This window comes from Falco rusticolus, chromosome 7, assembly GCF_015220075.1.
Source record: "Falco rusticolus isolate bFalRus1 chromosome 7, bFalRus1.pri, whole genome shotgun sequence".
NCBI classification, from domain to species: Eukaryota; Metazoa; Chordata; class Aves; order Falconiformes; family Falconidae; genus Falco; species Falco rusticolus.
The window spans coordinates 34,979,891-35,007,200 of NC_051193.1; the positions used below are offsets into that span (position 1 = coordinate 34,979,891).

The 27,310-nt window shown below is 49.0% G+C and overlaps 1 protein-coding gene across 4 annotated transcripts in view; it reads left to right on the plus strand.

The window, feature by feature from the left end:
• The first annotated feature begins 843 nt into the window (after window positions 1-843).
• The window catches only part of FERMT2 (fermitin family member 2), a 52,018-nt gene continuing 25,551 nt past the window's right edge, over window positions 844-27,310 (plus strand). For 2 of the 4 annotated variants that reach the window (XM_037394390.1, XM_037394391.1), the window contains exons 1-2: window positions 845-1,168; window positions 20,510-20,743. In XM_037394390.1, coding sequence (XP_037250287.1) covers window positions 1,012-1,168; window positions 20,510-20,743 — 391 coding nt within the window. In that variant the 5' untranslated portion in view covers window positions 845-1,011. Of the gene's footprint in view, window positions 1,169-20,509; window positions 20,744-27,310 lie in introns of all 4 variants that reach the window. The other 2 variants (XM_037394389.1, XM_037394392.1) reach the window with 2 other exon arrangements.

Here is a 27,310-nt window from a genome sequence, read left to right on the forward strand (position 1 = left end):
ATCCCACTGTCCAGCACGGTGGCATCGGGATGAAACATCCCACCACCTGGCTCGGTGCTGGGGACATCCCGCCCACCACTGCTGACCACCGCGCCGGCCCTCGCCACGCACCGCCTTCCGAGTGACGGTTTTTCAGGAAGCCCAGCGGCCTTGGCGGGATGTATGTATCATTGGGTGGGGAGCTACAGGAAGCAGAGAATTTTTCTTTTCTTTTTTTTTTTTTTCTCCATTTGTGCCCGTTCAGACCCTTATTTAAAGACAGTTCCCATTTCCTAGCTTGGCTGATGATGAGGATGGAGGGAACCAACATATCGCCCAGCCTCAGCGCAGGCACAGCATGGGCCCTGGGCTGTGATGCTGACCTAAGGGCTTTGCTGAACGAGAAATATTTTGTTTATGAATTTAGGGCTTTTAAATGGGCAGCGTTAAATATATATATATATATATAAAACCCAACAAAAGAAACCAAACCCTGAAGGCAGCAGCAGGGCGGGCAAGGCTGCCACGGAAAGGCGCTCCAAGCACTCACGCGTGTTTGAGACACGGGGCTCCCACCGGCCACAGGGGCCGCTCCCCGGGCAGGCTCAGCGAACCGAGCCGAGCCGGGCCGGGCCGGGCCGCCCCCCGGAGAGTCCCGGATGTTGGAGCGGCCCCCGCTTGCTCCGTCCTTCGCTTCCATAAAAGGCCAAGGGGCCCGGCGGCGCGGGGCGCGTTTTTCCTTTAATTATTATCCCCCTCCTCCTCCTCCTCCTCCCCCTCCTCCCCCCCTCCCCCTCCTCCTCCCCTCCCCTCCCTCCTCTCCCCGCCCGCCCCTTCTCTCCCGCGGCGGCCCCGCAGGCAGCGGCTGGGGGCGGCGGGCAGCGCTGCACCCCCCGAGCCCGCCCCGCCGCGCCCCCAGCCCACCCCCCGGGCGCGGAGGCGGGCTGTGCCGCGCCGTGCCCAGCCGAGCCGAGCCGAGCCGTGCCGGCGGGCGGGCGCTGAGGCGCGGCTGGGGCGCAGGAGGCCGGGGCCATGGCGCTGGACGGGATCCGCATGCCGGACGGCTGCTACGCCGATGGGACGTGGGAGCTGAGCGTCCATGTCACCGACCTGGGCCGCGACGTCACCCTGCGGGTCACCGGGGAGATCCACATCGGCGGCGTCATGCTGCGCCTCGTCGAGAAGCTGGGTGAGTCCCCTGGCACCCCCCCATCCAGCCCAGCACCCTGCCCCAGCAGCCAGCACCCTGCCCCAGCACCCTGCCCCAGCACCCAGCACCCTGCCCCAGCACCCAGCCCCGGTGCTGTTCTCCAGCACCCTGCCCCAGCACCCAGCACCCTGCTCCAGCACCCCGGTACCCAGCACCCTGCCCCAGTGCGGTGCTCCAGCACCCAGCACCCTGCCCACCTTAGCACCCATCCCAGCACCCTTCCTGCCCCATGTCCCAGCACCATGCCGGTGCAGCCCCTGCCATAGCACCCCAGCCCAGCCCTAAGCTGCCCCTGTCCCCCGTGCGCCCTCCCAGCTGCCCCCAGAAGCCCCCAGTGCCATGGGTGGCAGGACCCCCACAGCCCCCACACTCCCAGCCAGCGCCCTGGGGCTGCGTTTCCCAACTGCCTCGGGCCAAACCAGCCAAACTTTCATACGCTGGGACCCTTTGCCAGCTGGTGGGGTTCAGCCCCCCCTCCGTCGGCCGCTTTGCCAGCAGGGTTTGATACAGAGCAGGGTTTGATACAGAGCTGTGAAACGTTTTCATTTACAGGGTGCTGGAGGGGGAGCGGGGCGGGTTTTTATGGGTATTCTCCAGTTTACAGAAAAAAAAATGAATTCTGAAGTTAAAGCTGGTTCAGCGCTGCTTTGGATGAGGAAAGCACCTCCAAGGGCCCTTCGCGAGCATGGGGTGATTAACGGGGTGGTGTGGGTCAGGATGGGGGGTTTGAGGCTGGGAACACCGTGGTGTCCGGTGGCTTTGGGTGCATACCTGGACAAAGAGCCCGTTTGTCTGGGACGCGTGGGAACGCACGGCCGAAGCCGCTGGGATGGCTTTGTGGCGGAGGAGCCAGCTTGGACGAGCTCCCTGCCAAAAGCGAGCGGCTGACCCGCCGGCCCTGGGGAGCTCAGCCCCGCCAACCCCCCCACCCCACCCCGGCTTTTTTTTATCAGCTCTTTTTATATCAGCTCGGGTGTGTTTACTCAACGGTATAGACTGGGCTGATGACTGTAACTGCTTAAATGAAATATTCATTGCAAGGGCCCCGCGCGTGCCTGCGGCTGTGGGAGTAGTGGACCTGTCAGCTGTGCCTGCAAGTCCCGGTTCAATGCAAAGCCCTCGTGTGGCTTTGAAAATACCATCTTCCACCATGCTTAGGTTTTGATTTATTAATTATCTGAAGTTACAGGAAGGAAGAGATGGATATAAATATGCTTGTTTCGAAAGGAAGCAAGTGCTCGCATCAAAGGGTCTCGTGCTGGAGATAGCCTTGACTCTCCAAAAATTTGTTTGGTTTGTGTTTGGTTTGGGTTTTTTTGTAATTTTTATGCTGGAGCTGCAGAAAGATCAGCTGAAGTTGAGGAGTCAGTGGCTAGGGGGAAAAAAAAAAAAGCTTTCTAGAAATTATAAAAAACCCAACCTGTTGATCACAAATGAATAAGCGACGCTCCCCTCAGTTCTGAGCTGAGCTGGGTGTTGGGGCCAGCAGATGCTGAAGCAGAGCTGGGGCCAGCTTGTGTGCAGAAAGCTGGGCGCATGCACAGGGACAGAGCCCAGCGAGGACCTAAATTAGCGCTTGATGTAATGCACAACACTCCCCCCCCGAAATGCGTTTGCCCGGATCCTCTCCACTTGTTAAATTAGGGATTGTATTAGAGGGAAGGAATGCAGTGGCTGCAGTGCTGGCCCCAGTGGAGGGAGTGGGATGCTGCTTCCCCGGGGGCTCAGCCCCTGTGCCCCCCTCCCTGGGATGGTTGAGACCTGCAGATATCTCCGGCTATTGCCTTCCCTTTCCCCTTGGCCTTTGTCACTGAGCCAAGCTATACGTATTTAGTTCCTTTTCATCTTCCTGCATGTCAGCTCTTCCAGCCTTCTCATTATTTTTATGGTTCTTCTTGGAGCTCCTGCCAGGCTATCGGGGTCAGGTTTAGCAGAGCAGGGTGGGCCAGGGCTTGCTTCTTACCCTTGTGTGCCTCCTCAATGCCCTCCTTCATCCAGCCTCTGCTGCTGCTTTGTCTCCAAATATATTAATTTTGCAATTTTTCCGTGTTGAAACCATTTCTCTGTGTTTTTAACCTGTCCCTCCCCATCGTTCCTCTGTCCCTGCTGGTGTTTTTTAACAACTCCCAGCATTACAAAAATTATTCATTTGCAAAGCGGATTTTTTGCTGACAGTTTTAAGGAAATTTCTTAAAAATCAAGTTTCCTTGCAGCTCTGAGATCTCCTATGGACTGCTCCACTTGCACATTGCAGGGGGAGGAAGGAAAGGGGGTTTGTGCCTTGGGCAGGGGGTTGCTGGCTCCATCATTTGGGACAAACCTCACATAGGCTTTGTGCTGCCAGAGGGCAGGGAAAGCAGATTTCTGTGGGCTGCCCAGAGTTTCACTGATATTTAAGGCATTGCTGTGAATTTGCAGCAAACTGGCCCTGCTCTGCTGGCAGGATGCTGGTAGAAGTTCTCCAACCATTAGTAAGCAGGGGGAAGAAATGCCTTCCCTTCTGCCAGCAGCAAGGAGAGCTTGGAAAAGGGAAAGTGTAGATTAACGTTAGTATTTTCTGATGCTCGTAGGAGAAAATGATCGCAGTAAATAGCCCTTTGCCTTGGAGAGGACTGGGGTGGCATGCTGAGAGCAAGAACACAAGAGAGTCTCTTACCTGCAGCCTTGCCATTAGGGATATCAGTAAATCTTGTCGATTCAGTTCTTGCCTGTGCAGAGTCGCTGCAATTGGCCTATTTGGGAATTGGCAATTAAAATCTGTCACTAATGCAGGCAGGGATTGGAAGAAACCCAAGGAGCAGATAGGGATTCTGGTTACTCAAGTGAATTGCAATGACCTGATCACTCCCCTGTTATTTATCACCCTGCTGGATTAAACCACTTGATTAATTAAACGTGCCCTGTGCTTGGCAGAGTCATCTCTGAAAAACAGGCAAAAAAACCTGCTGAGGTTTTAAGAGCAGTAGCATTTAGTTGGTCTGTGTGGGTTGGGGTCTGTACTGGAAACTCCTGGTGCTTACCCAGGGGTTTTTAGGAATTTTGCCACTATTGACTTACAAACAAAAAATGAGGCTTAAAATCACTGGGAGTAGAGGAAGGAAGGAAGTGAACGCAGGTTATTGTTGTTGTCAACTTTAGGCTGTTTTAAACACATGCAAGAAAAACCCCTGCTTTTTTGAAATGCACAAATGAAACGGAGCTTTGTAGGGTAAACATTAAATGCGGGATTGTGTTTGGGCAATGCTCTGTACGGTAGTCGGAATAAAATAATAGCTCACAGAATCAGGGAAGGGGGGGACAAATGTTGGTTGGCAGAGGAATGGCTTCAGACAGTTGACCTAAATGTGCACTGAGCAGACTCAAAAAGTCTGTGGATAGAAGTTTTGCAGTGGAAATGCAGATTTCTCCCTAGGTGTCTTCTACAGGCAGCATATGCGTGGCAGCCAGTTCCAGCAATGGCAGCTCGCTGGGAGCACTGGGTGGAGAAGTGAGCACCTTTAGGGGTTTGTACCTGAAGAAAACTGGGAAGTGAATGAAACCAACCCAGCTAGGTTTGCAATTACAGCAGTCCTTCTGGATCAGAAGGTGTTAGCACTTGCTGCATGGCCGAGCCAAGGCAGGAGGATGGCTCAGGTGCTGCCTGGTGGTGCGCTGGTGTCCCCATTTTATCAAGCCAGGACGGGCACACGAGCTGCACTGGGACTAAATGTCAAATCAAGCTCTCTGCCTTCAGAGAGAGCAGCTGATAATGCCAGGCACTGATGACATCTTCTGAGGCCTTGGGGTCTTCTGTGAATCACATCTTGGATAAGAGTTTGGGCAACGGGTTTGAACTCCATTGTTCCCCTTGGCAGCTCCTCCGCTATCTCCTTTCCATCATCTGGGAGAGGGCGGGATGTCTCCTGAGGACTGGCAGGGCAGTTGTCACATGCAAAGTGTTTTGATTTAGGTGACATAGCATATTGTAGCACATCAAGCTCTTTTCTTTTGCTGGTTTTAGCCTGCAAATGTGCCTGGGATTCACCTGAGGGGCTCTGTTCACCGTCGAATGGACTCTGCCTGTACTCTCTTGCCAATGACTGCAGCTGTACTAAGTGCAAGATCGATTGAAAATATTAGTGTTCTCCCTGTAAAATCTCTTTTTCTTAATGGACCCCTTAAAGGGTTATGAATAAAACACCAAGGAAGTGCAGCGTCATTGATTTCCCCGAGTTTGTGTTTGAGGTTTTGCAGTGCTTATAAATGCTCCAAGCCATCGTAAGACTAGCCGGGGAAATTCTTTGCCTTGAAACTGGAATGAACTCTTTGAAACAGCTTAAGGCTATGTAAGAGAAATGCAGCCCATTTCTATTGCAAACACAAGGCAGGATGAATCTGCAGTGCTGTCTTGCTGCTTTTGCTTTGGACTTCTGCAAGGAGACTTGCGTAGGGCCTCACTAGGTGACAATGTGTGCTTTGCTGTTAAGAGGAGGCAAGAGAAATGGTTGGAGGCTAAAGAGAAATAAAGGAAGGGTTTCATTGTAGGCACGCTTTCCAGAAATACTTATTTGAGCATCAGTGCTTGGTGCCTGGAGTATGGTTGAGGTATTTCTCCGGTCCATGCTGCCAGGATGACAGCTGAGCATCTTCATTTGCAAGATCTGCAGATGCTCATCTGGCTGTCAGTTGTCGGTTGAGATGAGAAGGATGTTTTGCATCAAAATCAGTGCTTGGTCCCTCTTTAGTATGGCTTTTCAAATACATGCCGTTCACAAGAGGACTCTGAGTGCCATTTAGTATGCTGGGATGCTTGCAAGAAGCTGTTTGTATTCCCTTCGAGGCTGGGTGGTGAGTGCTTGTCTCAAATAGTGTGATAAATGGTGGCTGTGGTTGCTGCTGAGGGCAGCTTGGGCTGCTGCAGTTTGGGCAGGCAAGAGTCCTCTGATGCTCTGCACTGACCCTGCTCCAGTTTTCCCTGGGAAACTCATCCCAGGTTTTTAAACAGCAAAACTTGCACAGCCGCCAGGAGGTGAGATGGTGAGCCCAGAGGCTGGAGAGGATCTGGCGTGGTGCTGAGCACAGAGTGCTCCTGCGCTAGAAACTGGCAGGTTTTTGGGCCGTTTTGAGGTGGAAGTGGTACCCAGGCAGCTGCTAGGCACTGCCTGTCAGGGATGCTCCCAGCAGAGATGCTCCCGTTTCAGCAGCATCTTCAAGGAGACCGATGGAACTGCTAACATGCCCTGCATTTACATATTGCCACTTGATTAATACCTTTGCTAGTGACCTGTGCAGAGTCTTTGTCCTCCGAATAACACATTTTGAATAATACTTAAGTAAGAATATGTAAGTGGCTGTTAATACAGATACTCTCTGGCTGTGCACATTGATCTGTGCAGGGCTGGCTCTTTACATCTAACAGGAAGCTTCTACGTAGGCTCACACCAAATTGCAGGATCGTGGCTCAGATAATGTCCTCTTTGTTAGCCTAAGTGGAATATTCAGCTGAACTGCCAATGACCAGAGGAATTTGGGGCGGCGGTAGGTAAAAGCCATACACAGGCAGCTCCAAGCTTCGATCACAGCAATTAGTACTTTTACCCACAGTGGTGATGACTCTTTGGAAAAAAAAAATATTTTTTTTTTATTCTTTCACTACAAACCATCTGCTTTGGCTCAAAAGAGTCCAGCTGATGACACAGGTCCCGGTCGGAGGGGGAAGAGAGTAGGGTGGGAGGCGGCGGTGCTGTTCCCGCGAATACCAGAGACTGGGTTTGTCATACCACAGACAGGAAATTGTTGGGTTTGCTGCTCCCACCCAGCCCAAATCAGTAGTTTCCTCTTCCAGCTCCCTCAGGTTTCGATTTGACATAAGGCGCGCGGGGAAGCCGGTGTGGGGAGCTGTGCTCATGTCACTCCGAGGGAGCTAAAATGAGAAATCACCATGTTCACACACTTCCCTTTTGTCTTTCTGTCTGTCTTTCTGTCTGTCTTTCTGTCTGTCTTTCTGTCTGTCTTTCTGTCTGTCTTTTTTCCCTGTAGCCATCCTTTCCTTTTCCCCACCCTTCACCATCAGGGCTTGCATTTTGCCCAGGTATCTGGCTGAGTATCTCTTAACCATATAAAGGCCCAAACAAATTGCAATCAAAATAAAATCATAGAATAGTTTAGGTTGGAAAAGGCCCTTATGATCATCAGGTCCAACCATTAACCTACCATGACCAAGCCCACCATTAAACCCTGTCCCCAGGTGCCCTATCTACACCTCTTTGAAACAGCTCTAAGATGGCACCTCCACTGCCTCCCTGGGCAGCCTGTGCCAGTGCTTGGCCACCCTTTCAGTGAAGATATTTTTCCTCATATCCAATCTAAACCTGCCCTAGCGCAACTTGAGGCCATTTCTTCATCTGTCGCTTGTCACCTGGGAGCAGAGACCAACCGCACCTCGCTACGCCCTCCTTTCAGGCAGCTGTAGGGAGCAATAAGGTCCCCCCTGAGCCCCTTCCCTCCAGGCTGACCCCCCCAGCTCCCTCAGCCGCCCCCATCAGCCTTGTGCCCCAGCCCCTGCCCGGCTCTGGACACGCTCCAGCCCCTCGGGGTCTGTCTGGTGCTGAGGGGCCCAACGCTGAGCCCAGGGCTCGAGGTGCAGCCCCCCCAGTGCCCAGGGCAGGGGGACGGTGGCTGCCCCGGCCCTGCTGGCCACACTGTTTGTGACACAAGCCAGGACGCTGTTGGCCTCCTTGGCCACCCGGGCACGGTGCTGGCTCATGCCCAGCCGGCCATCCCAGCCCCCCCAGGCCCTTTCCCCCCAGGCCTCTCCCAGCCCCCTGCCCCCAGCGCTGCCGGGGCTGGTGTGACCCACGGGCACGGGGCGGGTTGAGCCTCACACCACTGGCCTCAGCCCATGGATCCAGCCTGCCCCGACCCCTCTGCAGAGCCCCCTGCCCTCCGGCAGGTCAGCTGCGGGTGGTACCAGCCAGGCAGAGGCTGCGCTGCCATTCAGCGAGGCCTGGGCAGGCTGCGGAGCTGGGCAGGTTCAGTAAGGGCAGGTGTCAGGTCCTGTGCCTGGGGGGAACAGCCCTGCGCTGCCCTGCTGAGGCCGCACCTGGAGTGCGGTGTCCAGTGTGAGCTCCCCAGTTCCAGAGAGAGGGGGAACTGCTGGAGAGGGGCCAGCGGAGGCTACAAAGATGATGGGGGGACGGGAGCATCTCCCTGGTGAGGACAGGCGAGAGCTGGGGCTGTTGAGCCTGGAGAGAAGACTGAGAGGGGATCTCATCAATGCCTACAAATATCTTAGGGGCGAGCGCCAAGAGGACGGGGCCAGGCTCTTTCCAGCGGTGCCCAGCGCCAGGACAAGGGGCAACGGGCACACGCTGCAACACGGGGAGTTCCACCTGAATGTGAGGAAAAACGTCTTTACCGTGAGGGTGCCGGAGCGCTGGGCCGGGCCGCCCAGAGAGGCGGTGGGGTCTCCTTCTCTGGAGACATCCAAACCCGCCTGGGCTGTGCAGCCCGCTCTAGGAGACCCTGCTTGAGCAGGGGGTTGGGCTGGGTGAGCTCCAGAGGTCCCTTCCAGCCCCACCAGGCTGGGGTCCTGTAACACTCCTGGCAACTTGGTGTCCTCTGCAAACTTACTGAGGGTGCACTAGATCCCCTCATCCAGATCATTGATAAAGTCATTCAACAGGACTGGTCCCAGCACTGAGCCCTGGGGGACACCACTTGGGACCAGCCGCCAACTGAATTTAACTCCATTTACCACAACTCTCTGGGCTCAGCCATCAGCCAGGTTTTTGACTTTGCTTTACCAGAGGAGAGTGCATCCATCCAAGCCACGAGCAGCCAGTTTCTCCAGGAGAATGCTGTGGGAAACAGCTTCAAAGCCTTTACTGAAGTTCAGGTAGACAACATCCACAGCCTTTCCCTCACCCACTAAGAGGAACAGTTTAATACAGCTATACAGAAGCCAGACACTTCCCAGTGTTTCCTGGCAGGGATTTCTGAACCCTCTTTCTGTGCTGTTATGTGTGTGATGGTTGCATTTGTAGCAGGCACATTCCTCCTCTGGGTACCAGGGTAAAATCATGCCCCACCTCTGATTTTTTTTTTTAGTTTAGAAAAATGGCATTTAGTACTTGTCAATCTGCTGTGGGTTTATGAGCAGTTTCTTGCAACCCAGCTCTGGGACATTGTAAAGAGCAAACCAGGAGCCTAGATTTTAACCCTTGGTCTCTGATTATGGCAGGATTGTGGATAACCGCATGAAATTATGGATGTTGGGAGTGTTTACTGAGTTGGGAAAGAGAAGAGAGATTATTTGCACTGCAAACTTCAGTCATTTCAACATCACTGGTGATATCACCACTCCAAGGTCCTGGTTTGGGTGTTCAGGGGATTTTTTTTAATTTGTGTGTGTGTGTGGTGGTTTTTCTTACAGACAAGGAGAAGGAAGATGATATACAGTGCTTGAGGAGCTCTTGGCACAGACACACAGCCTAGCATCCAGCCCTGGGTGTGCTTGGGGGGGGAAAAGTCTTGTAGTGTTGAGGCATCTTAAAGGAGATGCATTTCTTTGTTCTCATTCTGAAATGTGAATTAACCATTAGCTTAAAAATGGGCAGAGAAACAAAACTGAGCAAAATTTCTTAGGCAGTGAGATTCAGTTGAGTGTTCTCAGTGGCTTTTATGGGTTTTCAGATGTTATAATTCGGAAAAATACTGAGAACCCCAAGTACTACAACTCTGCTCAAAGCCATTATTTCTCCATTCGGCAAGTAACTTAGTTGTCTTGCCCAGGTTTGCTTTTTGCATGTTGCTGTCGTTGTCCAGGCTGGAGCTTCCACCAGGTAGAACTGATGGGGCAGGGGAAGAAAAGTGCCCAGCAAACTAGAGGAAAGCTTTTTTCTTCTTCTTCTTTTTTTTTTTTTTTTTTTTTTTTGAGAGCTGTGCTTCTCTGCTTTTCTTGGGCTCAGCCATTTTCCAGTGAGGTTGCAGCAGCCCTGGGTGCAGCTCACACTCAGTGGCCATTGAAACATGAACCTTAATCTGGAGCTGTGTGCATGGCATGTCTGTGTGCCAGCATTCATCCCTCTCTTGCAGAGCAAGTGTGATCTTGGAGACCTCCAGTTTTTGGTAAAACGTGGCTGAATGTGGACAACAGGTTGAGAACAGCGTTGGGAGGGGATGCGCGCAGGCAAACAAGCACACCAGCAGTTGCATAAACCTTCCTCTTCATAATCTCAGCTGGTTTTTAGGTTGCAGAACAATTAGACAGCAACCAAAACCTCTTCTTGCCAATTAAACATTTAAAATCTCTTAACAGCTGATTATACATGTTTGTTTGGTGGTTGTTTTCTTTTTTATTTTTTTCTCCTCCTCCCTGCAGGCATATATACTTTTGGAAGGGTTAATTGCCAAAACTCCAAATTCAATTAGAAAGTCAGTGTTTTATGAAATTGCCTGGGAAGAGCTGTATTGCTGTCTTGCTGAGCTTCCCTTCCTTGCTGATAATACACAGAGCTTTGCTTGACATGATGTCTGGCTTGAGAGCTGTCTGCAGCAGAAATTGTCCTTGCCGCCATCCTTCATGTCCTGCCTGGTGGCTTTTGTGCCTGAGCTTGGTGTGTGATGGGTGAGGTGAACCCAAACTCAGGTTAAGAGGTGTGAAAGCCCTTCAAAAGCGTGTTGCGTGCATCAAGTGATTAAGAAAAATGGTGGGGTTTGTCCCATGGCATCTCCCCATGGCTCTGCAGAGGACCTATGGCAGAGAACAGCTGCTTCCCCCAAATCATGCTTTGCCCCAGGAGCTCACCCCAAAATGCATGCAAGGGAAGGCTGGTGGCATATGAAGTGCTTTTGGCTGCTGGTTGCTGCCACAGAGGGGTGAGACGCTTTTCGCTTATTCTCTGCCTGCGGGGATGCAATTTGGGCGAAACCGGGACGGTTTGGTGGATCCCACCGGGTCTGCAGGAGAGGGACCAGCACTGACTCACAGGTTTGGTGTGGGGTGCGGCTGCCCATGGTATCTTGACCCTGGCAGACCTTCCCAGGGGGCCGAGCTTTTATCAGAGTGATGATCATTAGGCTCCCTTGTGGAATTGCCTGGTGAGACTGAAGGTTCAGATGAGAGGTTGGGAATTCAAGTTGCCAGTCCTCCTTTATCTGCCTTATGTATCAATGTCCTCTGGCTCCGTTATTTGATATGATGTCTTTTTGGCATCCCCATCTTTTTGGACCAGCTCCCCTCTGTGTTGCAAGTTCAGTGGGGATGAGTCAGGATTGCAGGCTGCTGGTACCGTCACCCTGGGGCACTTTTCCTTTTTGGTGAGGGAAGTGTGATACATGGCGGGAGGGTGACGGAGCACCCAGGCTGGTAGTCAAGGCAGTTGAGTGCTCCCTGGAGAAGTGGTTTTCCTTCCTTCCTTCCTCTGCTGCTGTGTTTCTGTCTGATGCTTCCTATTTTGTGCTGGATGAATCATGGAAACCACAATCCTTAATTGAGTTTTCTCCGATTTCTCGTGATTCTATGGGAGGCAGGGAGCAGCCAGTGAAAGCCTCCTCTGGAGGGGTGCTTGATAAGTGAGGGGGAAACACTCAGCAGAATCAGGCTGTAAAGATCCTGTTTAAAAAAAAATAGAATTAAAAAAGCCCAATAATCCACCTTGCTCTCCTTTATTCCTTCCTATAGGAAAATGAGCAAGCCAAATTGCTCTGAGGTGCTGGTGCAAGGGTTTACATCAAGTCTGCACAGTCCTTGCAAAGACCTTCCTAAGCCAACTGATGCTTGTTAGTGTGGCCGTGTTGGGGAGCTAAGGTGGCCCCAGCTTTCAGCTCCTCTGGAGGGTTTTCTGATGTTTCAGCTGGGTTCAGCATCGCTGCAAAACAACTCTCCCTGCTCAGGGATTTAAACGGGGTTGGGTATGGCTGTGCTCACAAGTGAGCAGCTCAGAGAAACCCAGAGACCCCCTGCTGCAGTAGATGCTAAAAAGTAGAATAGGGTTTATCTTTTTTTTTTTTTAATTATGTATCTATATATAAGAAATTTATGCATAAAACTATAATAAAAGTATGCTAAGTACCACCAGGGCAAACACCATATGCTCAGTTCACAGCTTGTGGTACAGATTGCCAGTGCCTTTTGTATTTGTGGGATAGCATCAGAGCCGTAAAGCAAATTTAAAGGAGGTTTTGCTGTTCTTTCTGCAGGCGAGTGGCATCCATTCAGGGCAAAGGAGCTTGCTTGTGTGGCCAGCACGAGATAAATAATTTCAGCCCGGGGAGGAGGAGGTATTTATGTTTCAGTACTAGTAGTGCAAGTAGTAGATACTGCTCTGGCATCTTAATGAATTAAATTTCCAAGTGCTAGTTGAGTGATCCTATTAACACTGAAAAGAGCTTCCTTCCTAGAGTTGACTTTACAAAAAAAGTAACTTTCAGGCTTGTCGCGATTTGCTCTTCTCCCTGAAGCCGGCGTGCGGACCTGGCTCTGACAGAGGTGCTTGAAGGCTCAGTATCCCACGGGTGGATCAGCTCAAGTGCGGAGAAGCAAAGCCCGGTGGTGTCAGGAGCAGTATTTCGGGAGGGCATTTGGGTTTGAAGGACCAGCCTTATGCTTTTGATGCTCATTGATGCTGTGGGCTCATAAAATGTCCCTGCTCTGCACACGGGTTATAAAACAAACCAGTTGTAAAATTTCAGTGCCTCGTTGCTGGCCTGTGTAGGGGGTGAGCTCTTCAGGGCAGGGTGAGGGTTTTGAGCAACAAAAAGATTGACTGCTGCATTTTTTTGTCACTTTTTTGGTGCTTCAGTTACCATCCCTGCCCCATCGAGACATGGGCTTACCCTTGTAAACCTCACTTATAAATCAAATAAAAGGACACTTCATTTTCCAGCAGTGCAGTAGCATGTTCCCTCATTAACAGAAGACACTCCATAATTTTTCAGAGCTAGGACACATTGAACATCTGCATTCAGCATTGCGTCCTGATGTTCTCAGTGTCCTCCATAGGCTGCTTTGCTTTTTTTTCCTACCTCTTTTCGTTTTTTCATTGCTCTTGAATGACTCTCTGCAACTACATGGCATGCTTTGACGTCAGGATTTTGTGGCGGTGAACCATGAGCGTGTCCCTTGGCACGCCAGGACGAGAGGGAGGCCTCCTGCACTGGGTCACGCTCACAGGAATCACAGCATTGGGAACAAGGCTGCTTTTGTCCCTTTTTTTTAATTATTTTATTAATAAGTCAAACCTTTTCATGCAAGAAATGTTCTTAAATTTAAATTCCAGCACAGGTCCACCCTGTTTTGGACACCGCTGTGGGGGTGTGCAGATGTTTTCCTGAACGTGTTTTCTCCTGAAAACAAAGTAGGATAAAATAATGGTGATAGTTGCCATTGACAGATGTAAATAGAGGAGAATTTGAGGTACCACTTTATATTTACCCATGGATAAAAGCCCTTCTGCAGGTGGTTGCTGCAGATTGGCTGCTGTATACCATATTTTTCATAGCATGTGTCAAATATGTGTGGGGCATGCGATTAAAACCCCCTGTTAGGTATCATTAGTACCAAGAGCATCAGATTGTCGAAGCTACAGCTTTATTACAACAGTCGGATAATAATTTTATAGGATCTGTATCTCTGTGTTTCAAAGTATACTTTTTCAAGCATCATAACCAGAGGCTGGAATGATTTTTGTTCCATTTTGAACTTTGCTCTGTAATTAAATCCCTGTTGGGGGGTGGAGGGAAGGCTACTCTAGTACACACCATACCCCAAAAGACTTAAACCTGCACTAAAAAATAGATTCTGCCCCATGACAGCAGCTGTGTCACCCAGCAGAACACATCAGCATTTCTGTTGGGCTCAAGATAAATGAAAACAGCTCCGTTTTTAATGTTGGGGGTTTGTTTTTTTTTCCATAATTGTCCTGGAAGGAGTGGCCTTGGCATGTTTAAAGGAATCTGGGTTTAAAGAGGTCAGTATGAGGAGGCTATGTCCCATCCCTCCACGTAGAGAACACTGTGTTCAGCTGTATAGATACGTGTGTGTGTGTGTGTGTGTATACACACATAAAATATAAATATACAAACACACAGCTATGTGTATACATAAATATATATATTTTAAAATTTGGGTTTGGTTTTTTTGCCTTATTTTTGACCACAACGGTGTTAGCTCAAAATAAACTGGTCCACTCGCTGCATTGTAGGGTCGCAGGGCAGCTTGGGCACATCTCTCCCATCAAATCCCAATCCCGGCAGTGGCTGGGAGGGTGTTCCAAAAGCAAGCGGTGATCCTGCAGCCATCCCCAGGAAACCATGTGCGTCTGGATCCCTTCCACTGAGATGCAGAAGCTGATCCCTGCACCAGCATTTGTAGGTGGGGGAAGGAAACACAGCAGTATTTAATGGTTCTATCAGTAGTTTCTGAAAAGTAAATAATATTAATGACCATGAAAGCGGCTGCTGGCTGGAGCAGGACCTTAAGCAGTGCTTCTGGCTGTAAAATGCTTCTTTATTCTTGCCCTACCCTAGTGCCTCTGTCCTGCTCCATGCACTGGATTAGCCATTTTTGGGTACTTCTGAATGTTTCAGGAACATTTGCAATATTCTCTGATTTTTTTAGTGATGTGAAGATAATGCCTTCAGACCTTATTGACACATGCCACTTGATAATACGTGGAGAAGGAAAAAATGCCAAAGCAACCACATGGTTATGCGCAATTATTTTTTGTGGGGTTTTGTTTTGGGGGTTTTTTTCCCCTCTTTTTTTACTTGTAGTCTTAAATTGCTTTCCTTTTCAAGTTTTTAAATATTTCTGCCTTACTTTCAATGAACAGTGGCTGTGCAGTGCATCCTGAGGAGACAGGAGGGTGCAGCAGAGGGTGCATCCCCTCCCTTCGAGCTTGCCCAGGGCACACAAGGCACTCCCCAACTATTTATTGCTGGAGGTCTCTTTTCCTTTGAAGGAATTTTTCTTCCCCACCGATTCCCGATTCCCAAGAGGGGTGTGTAACCAGCCAACACCCAGCCTCTGGTTTGGAGAGCCCCTGGCCGCTCCTTGGGGCTTGCGAGTGCTGGATTAATGCGTTATCAGCAGGTATTTGAGCTTAAAGGTACTTTAAACACCCAGCTGCCTCTCGACCTGTCTGCTGCCTGCAGTCAGGGTTTTAAACAAGCTGTCCACATCTGTATTTTTTTCAATAAAACGTGTATTGCATATTCATTTAAAAAAATGCAACCCCCCTTTTTTTTTTCTTCCATCTTTTTTTTTTTTTTTCTTCCATCCTTATAAAAACTCTCGAGCCATTTCAGCCCATCTGCACCAAACTCACTAAAAAGCTGGAACATTGAGGTGTTTTTTGTTGGTAGGTTGCCAAGTACAAAAATCACTTTTTGCAAGAGGAAAGGCTTGGCTTCTGAGTTGCTTTCGGTCCTTGCACTGTATCTTACATATACAGCATTTATGTATATATGTCATACACACACACACACATACACACATAAATGCTGTATATGTAAGATACAGTGCAAGGACATATTTTTATATGCATATATTTTATGTGTGTATATAATTATGTATGTGTATATTTTATATGTGTATATACATTATGTAAGTGTGTATATATGTATATTTATATGCATAATGTATTTTTTACATATATGTATGTGTGGAGCAGTTTGAGGTATTGTGTGGCTGGCAAAAAGGCATTTTGCTACCTTGACTTCCCAAGCGTGACTAGACGAGAGCAGGACTAATCATCGTTAACGCCACCCCTGGTGCACAGTCACTGCTGGGGAAGAGCCAGGACTGGGGAGGGCTGCTGTGTAATTCTGCTCCTATAGAAAAACAACCAGTGGGATGGATGGGCTTTGGTTCTGCATGTTTTGTACCGGAGGAAGATGGTCCTTTCGGATTGCTCCCGTGGGAAGGCTGAAGATTTGAATCTATTGCTCTAAAAGCCATCACTTATGATTAAGAAATGAACTGAAACCTCTGCTGTGGCTGCATCCGCTGCCCCTCCTAAAGTGAAGAGAATTGTAGGGAAGCCAGCTTCAGCTGCAGATCTTTGTTTCTAAAACTCAAACAAAAATGCACATTGTAAACCAGACAGGCTTGCAGAAGTTCCCTATGTACCTACTGAAGCTTATGCAGGAGCTTTTTATAATCTGCCTTCAGTGTTAGGGTGGTGGAGGTATTCGTGGGCTCTTTGCTGTCCCGTGGATTTAATCAGGGATGTGTGTGTGAAAGGGCAACTGGTGCTACCCCAGGGTAGCCTTGCCCAGAGGTAGGGACCGCCAGTGCTGGAGTTTCCAGCTCTCCAAATATCAGCCTAGTGGAGTTTAACCGTGTGCTGGGGTGGGGAGGAAGAAGAGAGGTTTGTTTGGTCGTATCAGGGCTCTATTGTCCTGAGCGGTGCATGGAAGGAGAGCCCGTCTGCAATAGGGGATATCCCGAAATAACAAGGCAAATACAGTGTTTATGTAACGCTGGAGGCTTGTATACTACTGCTAGTGAGTCGTAAGCTTGCCCAGAGAGCCTGCCAAGTGACAGTAATGCTGCTGAAGAAAGGAGGTTCAATAGCTGCTGCAGAAAAGGAGCAGAAAAGGGACTTTAAAAAGCCACAGATCGGCAAAGGGAAAGTGTTTGGAGCAGCGGGCCTCTGGGATAAATGGGCCATCAGGCAGAGTGGGTGCGGCTGCCTCAAGGAAATTCAGCTTTCTTGCTGAAGTGGTAAGTGTGTGTGTGTGTATCTGTGCAAGAGCAGGCCCAGAATCAAAATACACTTTGTGTGCATCTCAATTAAGACTTACTTTCTGCTACTTTAATTCTAGATGTGAATTTAGTGGTAGCTGTGGGAATGAAAATCTGCAACTGTAATTAACGCTGGGCAAGCTGGTGTGATGTGACTGTGGCGAGGCACTGGCATGAATTCAAAGCTATGGATGTTTGAAGTTTAAAACACTTTATTGAGCAGCCCTTCACCTCGTCTCTCAATGTTCTGTCCTCGCAGAGGTCTCTGCAGCTGTCTGGATGATTTAAGATGCCTCTTGCATTTGCAGGACAGTCTGAACAGCTTTTCAAGGTGAACAGCGAGCTTGCTTCGTGGGTTTTGCTGTACAAAATGTCCTCGGCATCACCCGTCTGCCTGTCTGCCTCTTGGTGAGGTTTTGGGAGGCAAATGCAAAACCAAGTTCTTCCTCAGAAAAAAAAATAAAAATCACATCTGGGTTCCCCAGCCCTCCTGGGCTCCCAGCAGCTGAGGTTTCAGGTCAGGCTGTGTGTGGGGGTGGAGGAAGCGGGGAGCGAGGTTTATTTTTGATGCCGGGAAGGAAGCCCTGTGCTTCCCTTTCCCGTGGGTGCTGCTGTTGGGGTTGGGCTCCTGGAGCTCCCTGTCCCCAGCCCGTGCTCCAGCTGATGCTGACAGCTCCATCCTCCACGTCTCCTCAGCGTCACCTGGCAGGTTCCTTGCTTGGAAGCAGAACATCTGTGGCAATGCTTTGCTGTGACCCTAGCAGGTGTGTGCAGCTCGTTTCCAGGGATCCCTCTGTGCTTTCCTTTGCTCGAGATGACCATGGTGGGAAGATGCTTTTTTATTGTACTAAGGACATCTAAATCCTGGCGTTCCTCTTCCTGTGCTGTGCCATAGGCAGGAATCAGCCTGATTTAGACTAATATGGGTGGATGTTCCCATCCCACTGAACAAGCGTGTTTCTTTTGCTGTTTACTTTGATTGAGATGCTGATGAATGCTTGCCGGCTTTGACCATTTCTGCTTTGCCTAACAGCATCACTGTAAGGCTGGTGCACTTCATGGCTGGAAAGAGCAGCTCAGGGATGTGCAAGTTGCATTTCACAGCTCAGAGAAGCTTCTTGATCTGCAGACACCTCCACTGAGATTTGCAGCATGGCTTTGGACCTGTAGTAACCTTTTGAATTTGAGGTCTGGGATCTCTAAAATGAGCTTGCAGTGCTCGGTGACTTAACTGGGGTCTGATAAATAAGAAACAGCCAGTCCTGTGACTGACAGTAGTAAATCGGAAAAGACTGAGCTGAAATAATAAGCCTTGTCGTAAAGCTGTAACCCCGACAAATCAGTAACTTGTGAATTGGGACCCTGGTGAAGATTTAGAAACCTTTGATCAGATTTAACCAGGCAATTGGCATTCCCTGGCATGCAAGAATTGCTCTGAGCCCTGGGTTGCACCCACTGCCTTGCAAAGCACTGAAGGTTTCTTGTCAACATGTTAAACTCAACCCCACAAATCAGCTGCTAAACATTTGCCAAGTTCTTTTATATGTAACCACCCTGTGGGGCAGCCACGCCACAGACCTTTACCTTTCTGGCTATAGCCAGCATCTCACTTTTAATTCAAAGTGTTAATTGCTCTCTGGCCAGAAGACGATGCTGTGCATATTTGTGCCATGGCCTGAAAGGTTAATCTGCAGCGTAAACCCAAATCCCCTTCTGTTAGGCAAAAATGTTAGTGATTCAAAATGCCTTTTTCTTCCTCCCAAGACTTTCGGTGCCAATTTGTTCAGCTTTCAGTAGGGCAGAAGTTGGACTTCATTACTAGAGTCCATTGTAATGATTTCTCAGATTTTTTTGAGAGTAGCCAAGGCTTGTGCAAGTTTGCATGCTTTTCTATATTTGGTTTTGTTTAATTTGATTGTACAAAGCTGTTGAAAAGTCTAGCTGAACATTTCCACTTTCTGGCTGCGTGATTATGCCATTAGACCAGGAGTTCAAAGAAAAAAAAAAAGTTTCTGCTGGGTTTTCTCAGTAACCCGGAGCTTGAGATCCCATTTTCAGATAGGGACAGAAAAAAGTTCATTTGTCACACTGTTCTCATCTTTCTCATCTTGATTAAGTTCAGACGTGGCTCGTGGGGATAATCATGATGTTGGTTCTGGAGTACATTCCTCAATACCTTCAGCCTGTTTGATGGTGGGTCTCCTGGGGCTGTGCCCCCTGGACTCGGCTGTGTTTGCCCTTGGCTTTCTGGCTGGTGCCTTGGGATGCACGAGCATCGCTGCCGAGGGGTGGAGAAAGGAGCTGTTGTGATAAACGTCAGGTGGCAGTTTTAATTTGGGTGAAACTGATGTTTTATGGTAGGAATAGAGGATCACAAGAGGATCTGGAGCTGAAAACTGAATTATTGTATCACTGGTTTGCTTTCAAGCTTCTTTTTTATTATGAAAATTAAAATAATCTTCATACAAAGTCCATAAGCTCAAAACTTATTGGTAACTCTATCACTTGCAGTATCAAGTATAGAAATGTCCCTGCAGCTTGTCCTGCAGCCTCTTGAGGTCCTTGTGTGCTTGCCCAGATGACAATCTGCGGAAACTTTGGATTTTCATTTGAAATGAGAGCTTTGGCTGTCGGCATCGGTGCTGACACCCCCCCCCACAGACACCCCCTCCAGTCTGTATTTTTGGAGACAGAGGGTTTAGGCTAAACAGAGCTTTGCAAAATGTAGCTGCAACACCTGAACCATTCCCTTCCCCTGTCCTTTCCTTTCTCCTGTGTGGTAGGGGAACATTGCACAGTTAACACTGGCCAGTGGTTGTCAGAGTGGAAGATGCTCTGTGGGAATGCTAGGGGGCTGTGGGGAGAGCAGGGCAAGTATTAGCAAAAAATATTCCATGTATTGGGGAAAATACTGTGCGGTAGCTGTCTTTTGGAGTTACGACTGTGCTTTGGTTCCCCAAATGCTTCCCATTTTGGACATGACCTTCAAAGCCCCGATGGTTACACCCCTGCTGGAAGGAGACGTGGCTGTTGGGTTTTGCACTGGTTTTCCTTTGGGAAGTAACTTTCCATTTGATTTGGGAATCTTCCTGGGGTTTTTTCTAGATACTGAAAGACCTGGAGGAGACACAGTGTTTCTATTCTTCTTGCAAACCTCATTCTAGTTCTGCTTTCTGTGTGTGCTGAGGTGGCTGCACTTGTCTTTGTGTAGTGCAGGTGTCTGATATGGTGGGGAAGAGGAAACTCAAGAATTGAGAGTTAACCTGAAAATCTGTGCAAAATCCCTCCTGGTGAAGGTGTCAGGTCATTCATGACCCCCTTGGTTTCACACTCCAGCTTCATCACTGCCGGGCTGAGCGATCCATGTACACATTGTGTCTCATTCTTACTCCTCTTGGGTTCTTCCGTACTTTCCGAGGTGGCTTCTGGATGCTACTGAGTACAAGCAGTTATTTGTATCTGAAGAGGGCCGTCAGTGTTTTTGGATTGATAGTTGCTCTTCACTTAAATGCATTTCAACTTCAGCTTTTGTCTTTTGAAGGCTAATTCTGGTCCTAGTTTTAACTGGTAAAATGGTTTCTTTGTTCTAGATGTTAAGAAAGACTGGTCGGATCACGCGCTGTGGTGGGAAAAGAAGAAAACTTGGCTCCTTAAAACACACTGGACGTTGGACAAATACGGGATACAGGCTGATGCCAAGCTCCAGTTCACACCTCAGCACAAGCTGCTTCGCCTGCAGCTGCCCAACATGAAGTACGTCAAGGTGAAAGTCAACTTCTCAGACAGGGTCTTCAAGGCAGTTTCTGACATCTGCAAAACGTTCAGTAAGTAGCGAGTGCCGAAAGCCACCGGTGGGGAGGTTGTCGTTTGCTTTGGCTCCTGCCTCTGCTTCAGTGCACGTGCTGTCTCATAAACTTACTAAGTCGCGCGTATTTTCCAGCTTCAGACAGCCAACAGTCACTTGGGCACCAAGCAGCCTGGATGTCCGCTCTCTTTCCCTTGTGAACCTAACCTTTTATGTGCAGATACTTAAATAATGAGACCAATTGTACCGGAAACATAAGAAGAAATACATATTCTGTGCTGAATTCTGTTCTGCAGCAAGACTGTTCTCGGTTTTGTCTTAGGCGAGGCAGTAGCAGCCCTGCTTTATGTTAAAGCTGCTGGTGTTGGGTCGTAATTTTTTTCAGCAAATTTATGTGCTAGATGAAAAACAAACTCTGAAGTAGGAAAGCTGCCAGCTCCGTGGGTTCTTTCCAGTGGAAAATCATATTAGAGATTAAGTGATGATGCTTCACTGTAAAACTGTCTGGTGGAGGGAAGGAACCGAGTCTCCCTCTCTCCTCCTCAACTCCATGCTCCTTTCCCACATTGAGAAGAAGCCCCAGAAGAAAGAGTGGATCATTTTCTACCAGATACACAGGGCTTTTGTCAGGCTGCTGCTTTTGTGCATCACTTTTTACTCTCTTCACAAATTTCTCATTCCAAAACCCAGTGCTTCTTTCTCCACTCCCGAAAAAAAACCCACCCAGGAGATAACTCTGCTCCAAGGAACTCGGATAAGTGCTCAGCACAGGCTCCATACTGATATCCTTCCTGGTTGCTCACCTCCGAAAGGAGCCTGCAACCTGACCTCAGACATAGTAAATCTATTTCTGCTCTCAAAAAGCAGCAGCTAGGGTTACTCTTGGCTGACCCAGTTGTTTCGTGAGGCAGGAAGAGCTCAGCTGTACGTGCAGTGTTACGGTGTGGCCACCAGTGCATCTGTGGTTAGGTTGGTATATATAGCTGATTACGAATCTTTGCTATTTCTTTCCTGGGTCTTTTTAAAAATATAAATATTGGGCAATTTCTCCTTAAAATAGAAAAGGCTTAGCCAGCGTTATTTCTGAGTCGATTTTGCTTCCCTCCCCCCGGTCTCCCACTGCCATTTTTACTGTCATGCTAGACAAGAGAGGTCACAAGCATCTGCTTGGTTGCTGACGAATCTTTCTAGCAGTGAGTCATGTCAGGAAATTCTGATACAGTTAATCACATAACAAGAGATCTTTCACTGAGACCACTGAGCAATCAGAACCTTACATGGGCCTGAAGCAGCTATTTATTCAATTCCAGGTCCCTCAGTGTATTTATGAACAAACCAGCAGAATAATGCTAATATTTAAAGATGTGGAGGGGGAAAAAGCCGCTCGGATAGCTGCAGCCCAGCTGTGGTAGGGGCTCCCTGCAGCAGGCAGGCAGGACACATCTGTTGGAGATCGTTCTGACTTCCCTTCCATGGCATCCATACTGAAATAAATGTTCCCAGCTTTGGGGAAAGCAGGATTTTTGCTGGAAACTTCACTCTCCTGTTAGTGACTCTTACCAGCCCAAGCTGTTTGAGGACAGATGGAAAGTATGTGGCCGAATACAGCGATTAAATCTTGCTTAGCCCTTGTCTTTATGTTTACTGGGAGCCAGATGTTCAGCAGAGCTATGGGGAAGATGGCCACATCAGCTTTTTATTGGCTTGAGGGAAGGGGGGATCAGGATGCGGGGAGGCGGCAGTGCTGGAGCTGGAGGGGCTGGGATGCTCTTTCCTGGACCGCAGAGGTATTTGGACACCTATATTTTTATTTTTAATTTTTAGGTACATGTGAAAGATGTAATATCTAACATACCATATATATTAGATATAATATACAGATGTATATTTTCTATATCTTTAAATATGTGTTCAAATACTGCTTTTTTTTTTTTTTTTTTTTTTTAAATATATATAAAAAATATAGGTGTCCAAATGCCTCTGTGGTTCAGGGAGGAGCTTCACAGTGGAAAGAGATACATATGTGGTTTGGTGCTTGCCCCAGGAAGTTCTCAGTTCATGTGTATGTATGATCCAAAAGCTCCTCGGGGCAAACACCAACCCACTCCATGCACATGCCCATCACTGCCTGCCCTTTCTTCCTCTGCATGTGACCTTGGTGCTGTGCCATAGGTCAGACATGTCCTCAAGTGCGGGGTCCTGGTGCTGAGCATAGACGATGGAGGCAGGAGCTAATCTCGGCTGGGAGGTCACACGCTTGCTGGGCAAGAGGGGCTGCTGCTTTCTACCATGCAAAATCATCCCGAGGGTGTCATGCTGAATTTGCACAGGACATTTCATTCCTGGAAGGCATGGGAGATATCTGCCTGCACCTCGGTGCCTGTGGCAGCTTGCCAAAAATGAGAGCAGCTGTAGGATGGTGGGGTCATCCTGGCTTGGGGAGCTTGCATTTTCCTTTTTTTCCAACGTAACCCTTTCTCAGGGTCGTACAGACCGTGCTCTAATACTTTCCCAACCTACCTGTTTCCCTTTTCTGGTCCCATCCCCCCCCAGATTAGTGTTTAGGCTGCCCCATTTTTCTCCATTTATATTCCCCTGCCCTCTGCAGCATCTCTGCACAGGCTGGTGCAGAGAGCACTCGTAATGTGTATTAATCATGCTCATTGTCTCCCCAAGGAAAACTGAGTAGATATTTCAAGGCACAAGGGGAAAGAAGTAGTCCCTGCTCTAACAGCATAGTTTTGGTCTCTGCACATCCCCGGAGTTCTAAAGTTAGGGTCCAGTGTGGCCAACGTCCAGCCGACAAAACTGTGCTTGTGAGTTGCTCGTATTTTGGCTGTAAGTGTTTGCTGTCTTTGCCCCTGGAGCATTTAATTACACACTTCAGTAATTTTAGCGTATGGCATGATTAATGAGTAATTTAAGTAATTCCTCATGTTGCCGGGACTCTAGCTGGTTGCATTTATAAAATCCTCTATACACAGGCAGGAACACACTTGAGTGGATTATTTAGGGTTGTGCCTTATATTCCCTTTATATTGTACCCAGAGGTGTCACCATTGCAGCGTACAGTTGCTTTTTAAAGAAAAGTCTCTATTCTTGTGCAGAGTGAAGTTACTGCAAAGGGCAGCTCTCGACACCGGTCAGGCTGCGGCTCCCGGGGGGCAGCTCGGAGGTGGCTGTGGGAAGATGCTGGAGCCACTCGCACATCCCTCGCTTTCTTGGAGGTCGTGCGAAGCCGGAAAAAAACACAATCTCATTCCCAGTCCCTGGATTGCAGCCCCTCAGTTCCCACAGGCACATTCGGGAGGGTTAACAGCACGAGTTGACCCTGCCTGTGGTAGCACAGGCAGGAGTGGGCAGGAGGAGAAGAGCAGGGTGGTGGATGAGACGGGCAGCCCTCACCCGAAGGGTGGCCTGGAAGCCTGCCCGGGAGCAGCTGCTGGCAGGCAGTGAAGGCTTGAAGGGCCAGCTTTGATCTGCAACTAAAAACCAGAGAAAGAGAAAGTAAAACTTCACCTTTTTTTTTTTTTTTTTTTTTTTTGAGCAGCACGGGTTTGTGCTGCCTGCCTGCCTGACAGCAGGATGTGGAGGCTGGGATGGCGTGCCCCCCTCCTCTCGTCATCCCGCTGGGGAAATATTTCTGCCCAGCGGACAGTCCTGTCAAATACACAAATGCAGTTTGATGGGGCCGCAATCAACGCTTTACTGGTGTGGGTGGGAATATCTGCATTGCAAAGTGGGATTTGGGGAGACAGGAGATGTGGCTCCATTGCAGAGCTCCCACTAACCCATCATCCTACATGATAACAAACAGAAAAATCCTCTTTTCCTCCACGATGGCTTCGTTTGATTCCAGGACAGCAGACGCCTTGCTCATGCCCTTAAGCCGCTCCCTTAGAGCGATCACTTTTCTCCTGCTGCTGCCTGAATTTTTTTTCCATGTGTCCTGGGAGCAGTAGGGGACTCCAAGGAGGATCTGCTGCTGCTGTGTGGGCATGTGGGAGAGGAAAAGCAAACAACAAGATGTGAGTGTGATGGTTTTTTCCCATGCCTTGGCGTTTCCTGCTGCAGCGATGCTACTTCTCGTGTAGAAACAGTGTGTGTTGTGGAGCTGCAGGGAGAGGAGATGCTGTGATGGCATAAAAGGTTGCATCCTTCTCTTCTGGCTGTGAAGATTTGGGACCTGTGCTACCTTCCAGCCTGAGCAGAGGAGCAGGGTTTGTTCTGGATGATGCTGGTGGGAGCCGGGAGGGGGATGTGGTGCCAGAGCTGGGAGGAGGCAGCTCTGGGAGGAAGCACTCCAAAATTCATGACTACTCCCTCCCTTACCCACCCTGAGGCTGTGGAAGAGGAAGAAATTCCCTTCAGGTTTTTGCGGGTTTTATTTCCCCAGAGGCTGGTAGGGCATCACACCCAGCTCCTGCCTAGTAATCCTCAAAGAGCTTAATGTGAATTAATCACCTGTTTTGGAAAACAAAGGCTGCAGAGCATCCTGTGGTGAGCAGCAGCAGTTTCCATGCCCTATCCCCTCTTGCTCCAGTCCCCAGCTCTCCAGGAGGGAGGTGTGCCACGAAATGGGGACCCTTCTTGCATAAAGGCTGGTCCCATCCCAAGGAGCTTGTGGGGCCAGGGAAGGAGGTGTGGGGTGCGGAGAGTCCCACAAGGGTGATGGGCTGCTTCCCCTCACCTCTCCTGCCCCAAAATAATGAGGTGCCCATGACTGTGTGACTGATGGGAAGTGACAGTCAGTCTTCCTGCCTTCAGCCTTCAGCCACCCAACGCAACCCGAGATGAGATGATGGTGGCATTTGGGAGTGGCATGATGCAAGCCCAGCCCGAGGAAGGGGACACCATCCAGCAGTCTAGATGCCGAATATGACCCTACCTTTTTTTTTTCTTTATAAATGGTCTCTGCTCCAGTACAGAACGTCCTCTGACTTCTGAAGTATTTGTAATATTTCCACACCCAGTTGCCAAAAAAACTTCTATAAAAAGCCACTGGTGGTTTTTTTTCTTTCTTTTCTTTTATTTTTTTTCCCCCAAAACTGAAACCCTTTGGTAGTCTGAGATGTGCAGCATCCCCAGGGCTCTGCCAGTGCCTGTTAGCACACGGAGCCACAGCCCCGGCATGGTTGCTTTCCAGGAGGCAAAGCTGCCTGGAGTTACTCCTCACCATTGCAAACCTCTTCAAACCCTTCTTTCTTCCTTCACACCCCGCTGGTAAAGTAGCATTTTTCCTAAACTAATGGAGCTGAAATGGAGTCCTGGTAGATGCATGTGCGCATCTCAGACAGGTAGTTGGGAGTGACTCCAGCATCTCGTGGTACAGTTCAGTAACGTCGTGAAGATGCTTGGAGATGGCATTTACATACCGGTGTGGAGACAGATACAGTGAAATAGAGATGAAGGGTTTGCAGCCTTTTCCTGCCACAAGCAGAGAGGTTTGGCAGTAGCACAGCTATTTCTAAATATGTCTAGGGGATGGGTGTGGAAGGAAATCTTACCATTTAGAGTCGGCCAAATTGCAGTGTACTCAGCTTTTTAAATGGTGAGATCCAAGTGTACTGCTGCCAACTTCTTCATTTCGCTATTTTCCTCTTTTATTGCTTGCCTATATTCAGCCGCAGCTGTTGCGTAGGATCCAGATGAATACCAGAAACTGGTGTAAGGGAAATAATGAGATTTAATTGCAAAGTGTCTGAAATGGAAAAATACTCCCCTTATTCCCCCCTCCCCAACCCGGTCACTGTTCTGCCTGTCGAGTAGCGTCAGGTTGCATGTCACCGTGTGAGTCAGTGAATTTTTTCTTCCTTACTCTGCTGTTGACAGCGACCCTTTAAATAGACTTTCATCCTGAAGACATTAGGAGATGCTGACAAACCCAGTGCCACTGCCTGCCTTAAGATTATTCCGATTGCTCTTTATGGTCTGATGCAGAGGGTGTAAGTGTATTTTTTCTCTTGTTTGTGGTGCTTAATTTAATTGAGTTTAATTTGAGTTTAGCTGCAGTTCACATACTTCAGGGGCAAGGCTTGAAGTGCTGGCTATATTCTGAGAGGCATCCAGATAACTGGAGTCAGGATTTTGTCCTACTTGCAGAAAAAAAACATGCAAACATTCAGCATTTGCTGACTCTGTCTCTCCAATGGCCCTTTTTTTCATCCTTGCAATAATTCTCAGCTCCGTCACCACTGGCTGCTTCCTCCTATTCCTCCTCCTCTGGGTCCGTCCCAGACAGTGGTGCCTGGTTTCAGCTCTGGGTACCACTTGCACAGATGGGATTTGTCAGCTGATGCAAACCCCGCTGATTTCGGGTTTTGGGTGGTTTTGCACATCACTGCTCTGACAGCAAGTCAGCAAGTTAATAGGCACTTGGGTTTTCCACCCTGACGTAGGGAAGGCTCTGGCAAAACCCCTGCCAGGGTCAGCCCCAGTTTGGTCTGTGCTTGTGGCACGCGTTGGGCATCTCAGGAGGCTTTATGCGATGTCCTAGCTGTGTGGCCTGGGGCAGCAAGTGGGGAACTTAGCTTTTACCCAGATAAATACTTAAGCACCTGGGCAGCTGAAGAACCCATAATAAAAT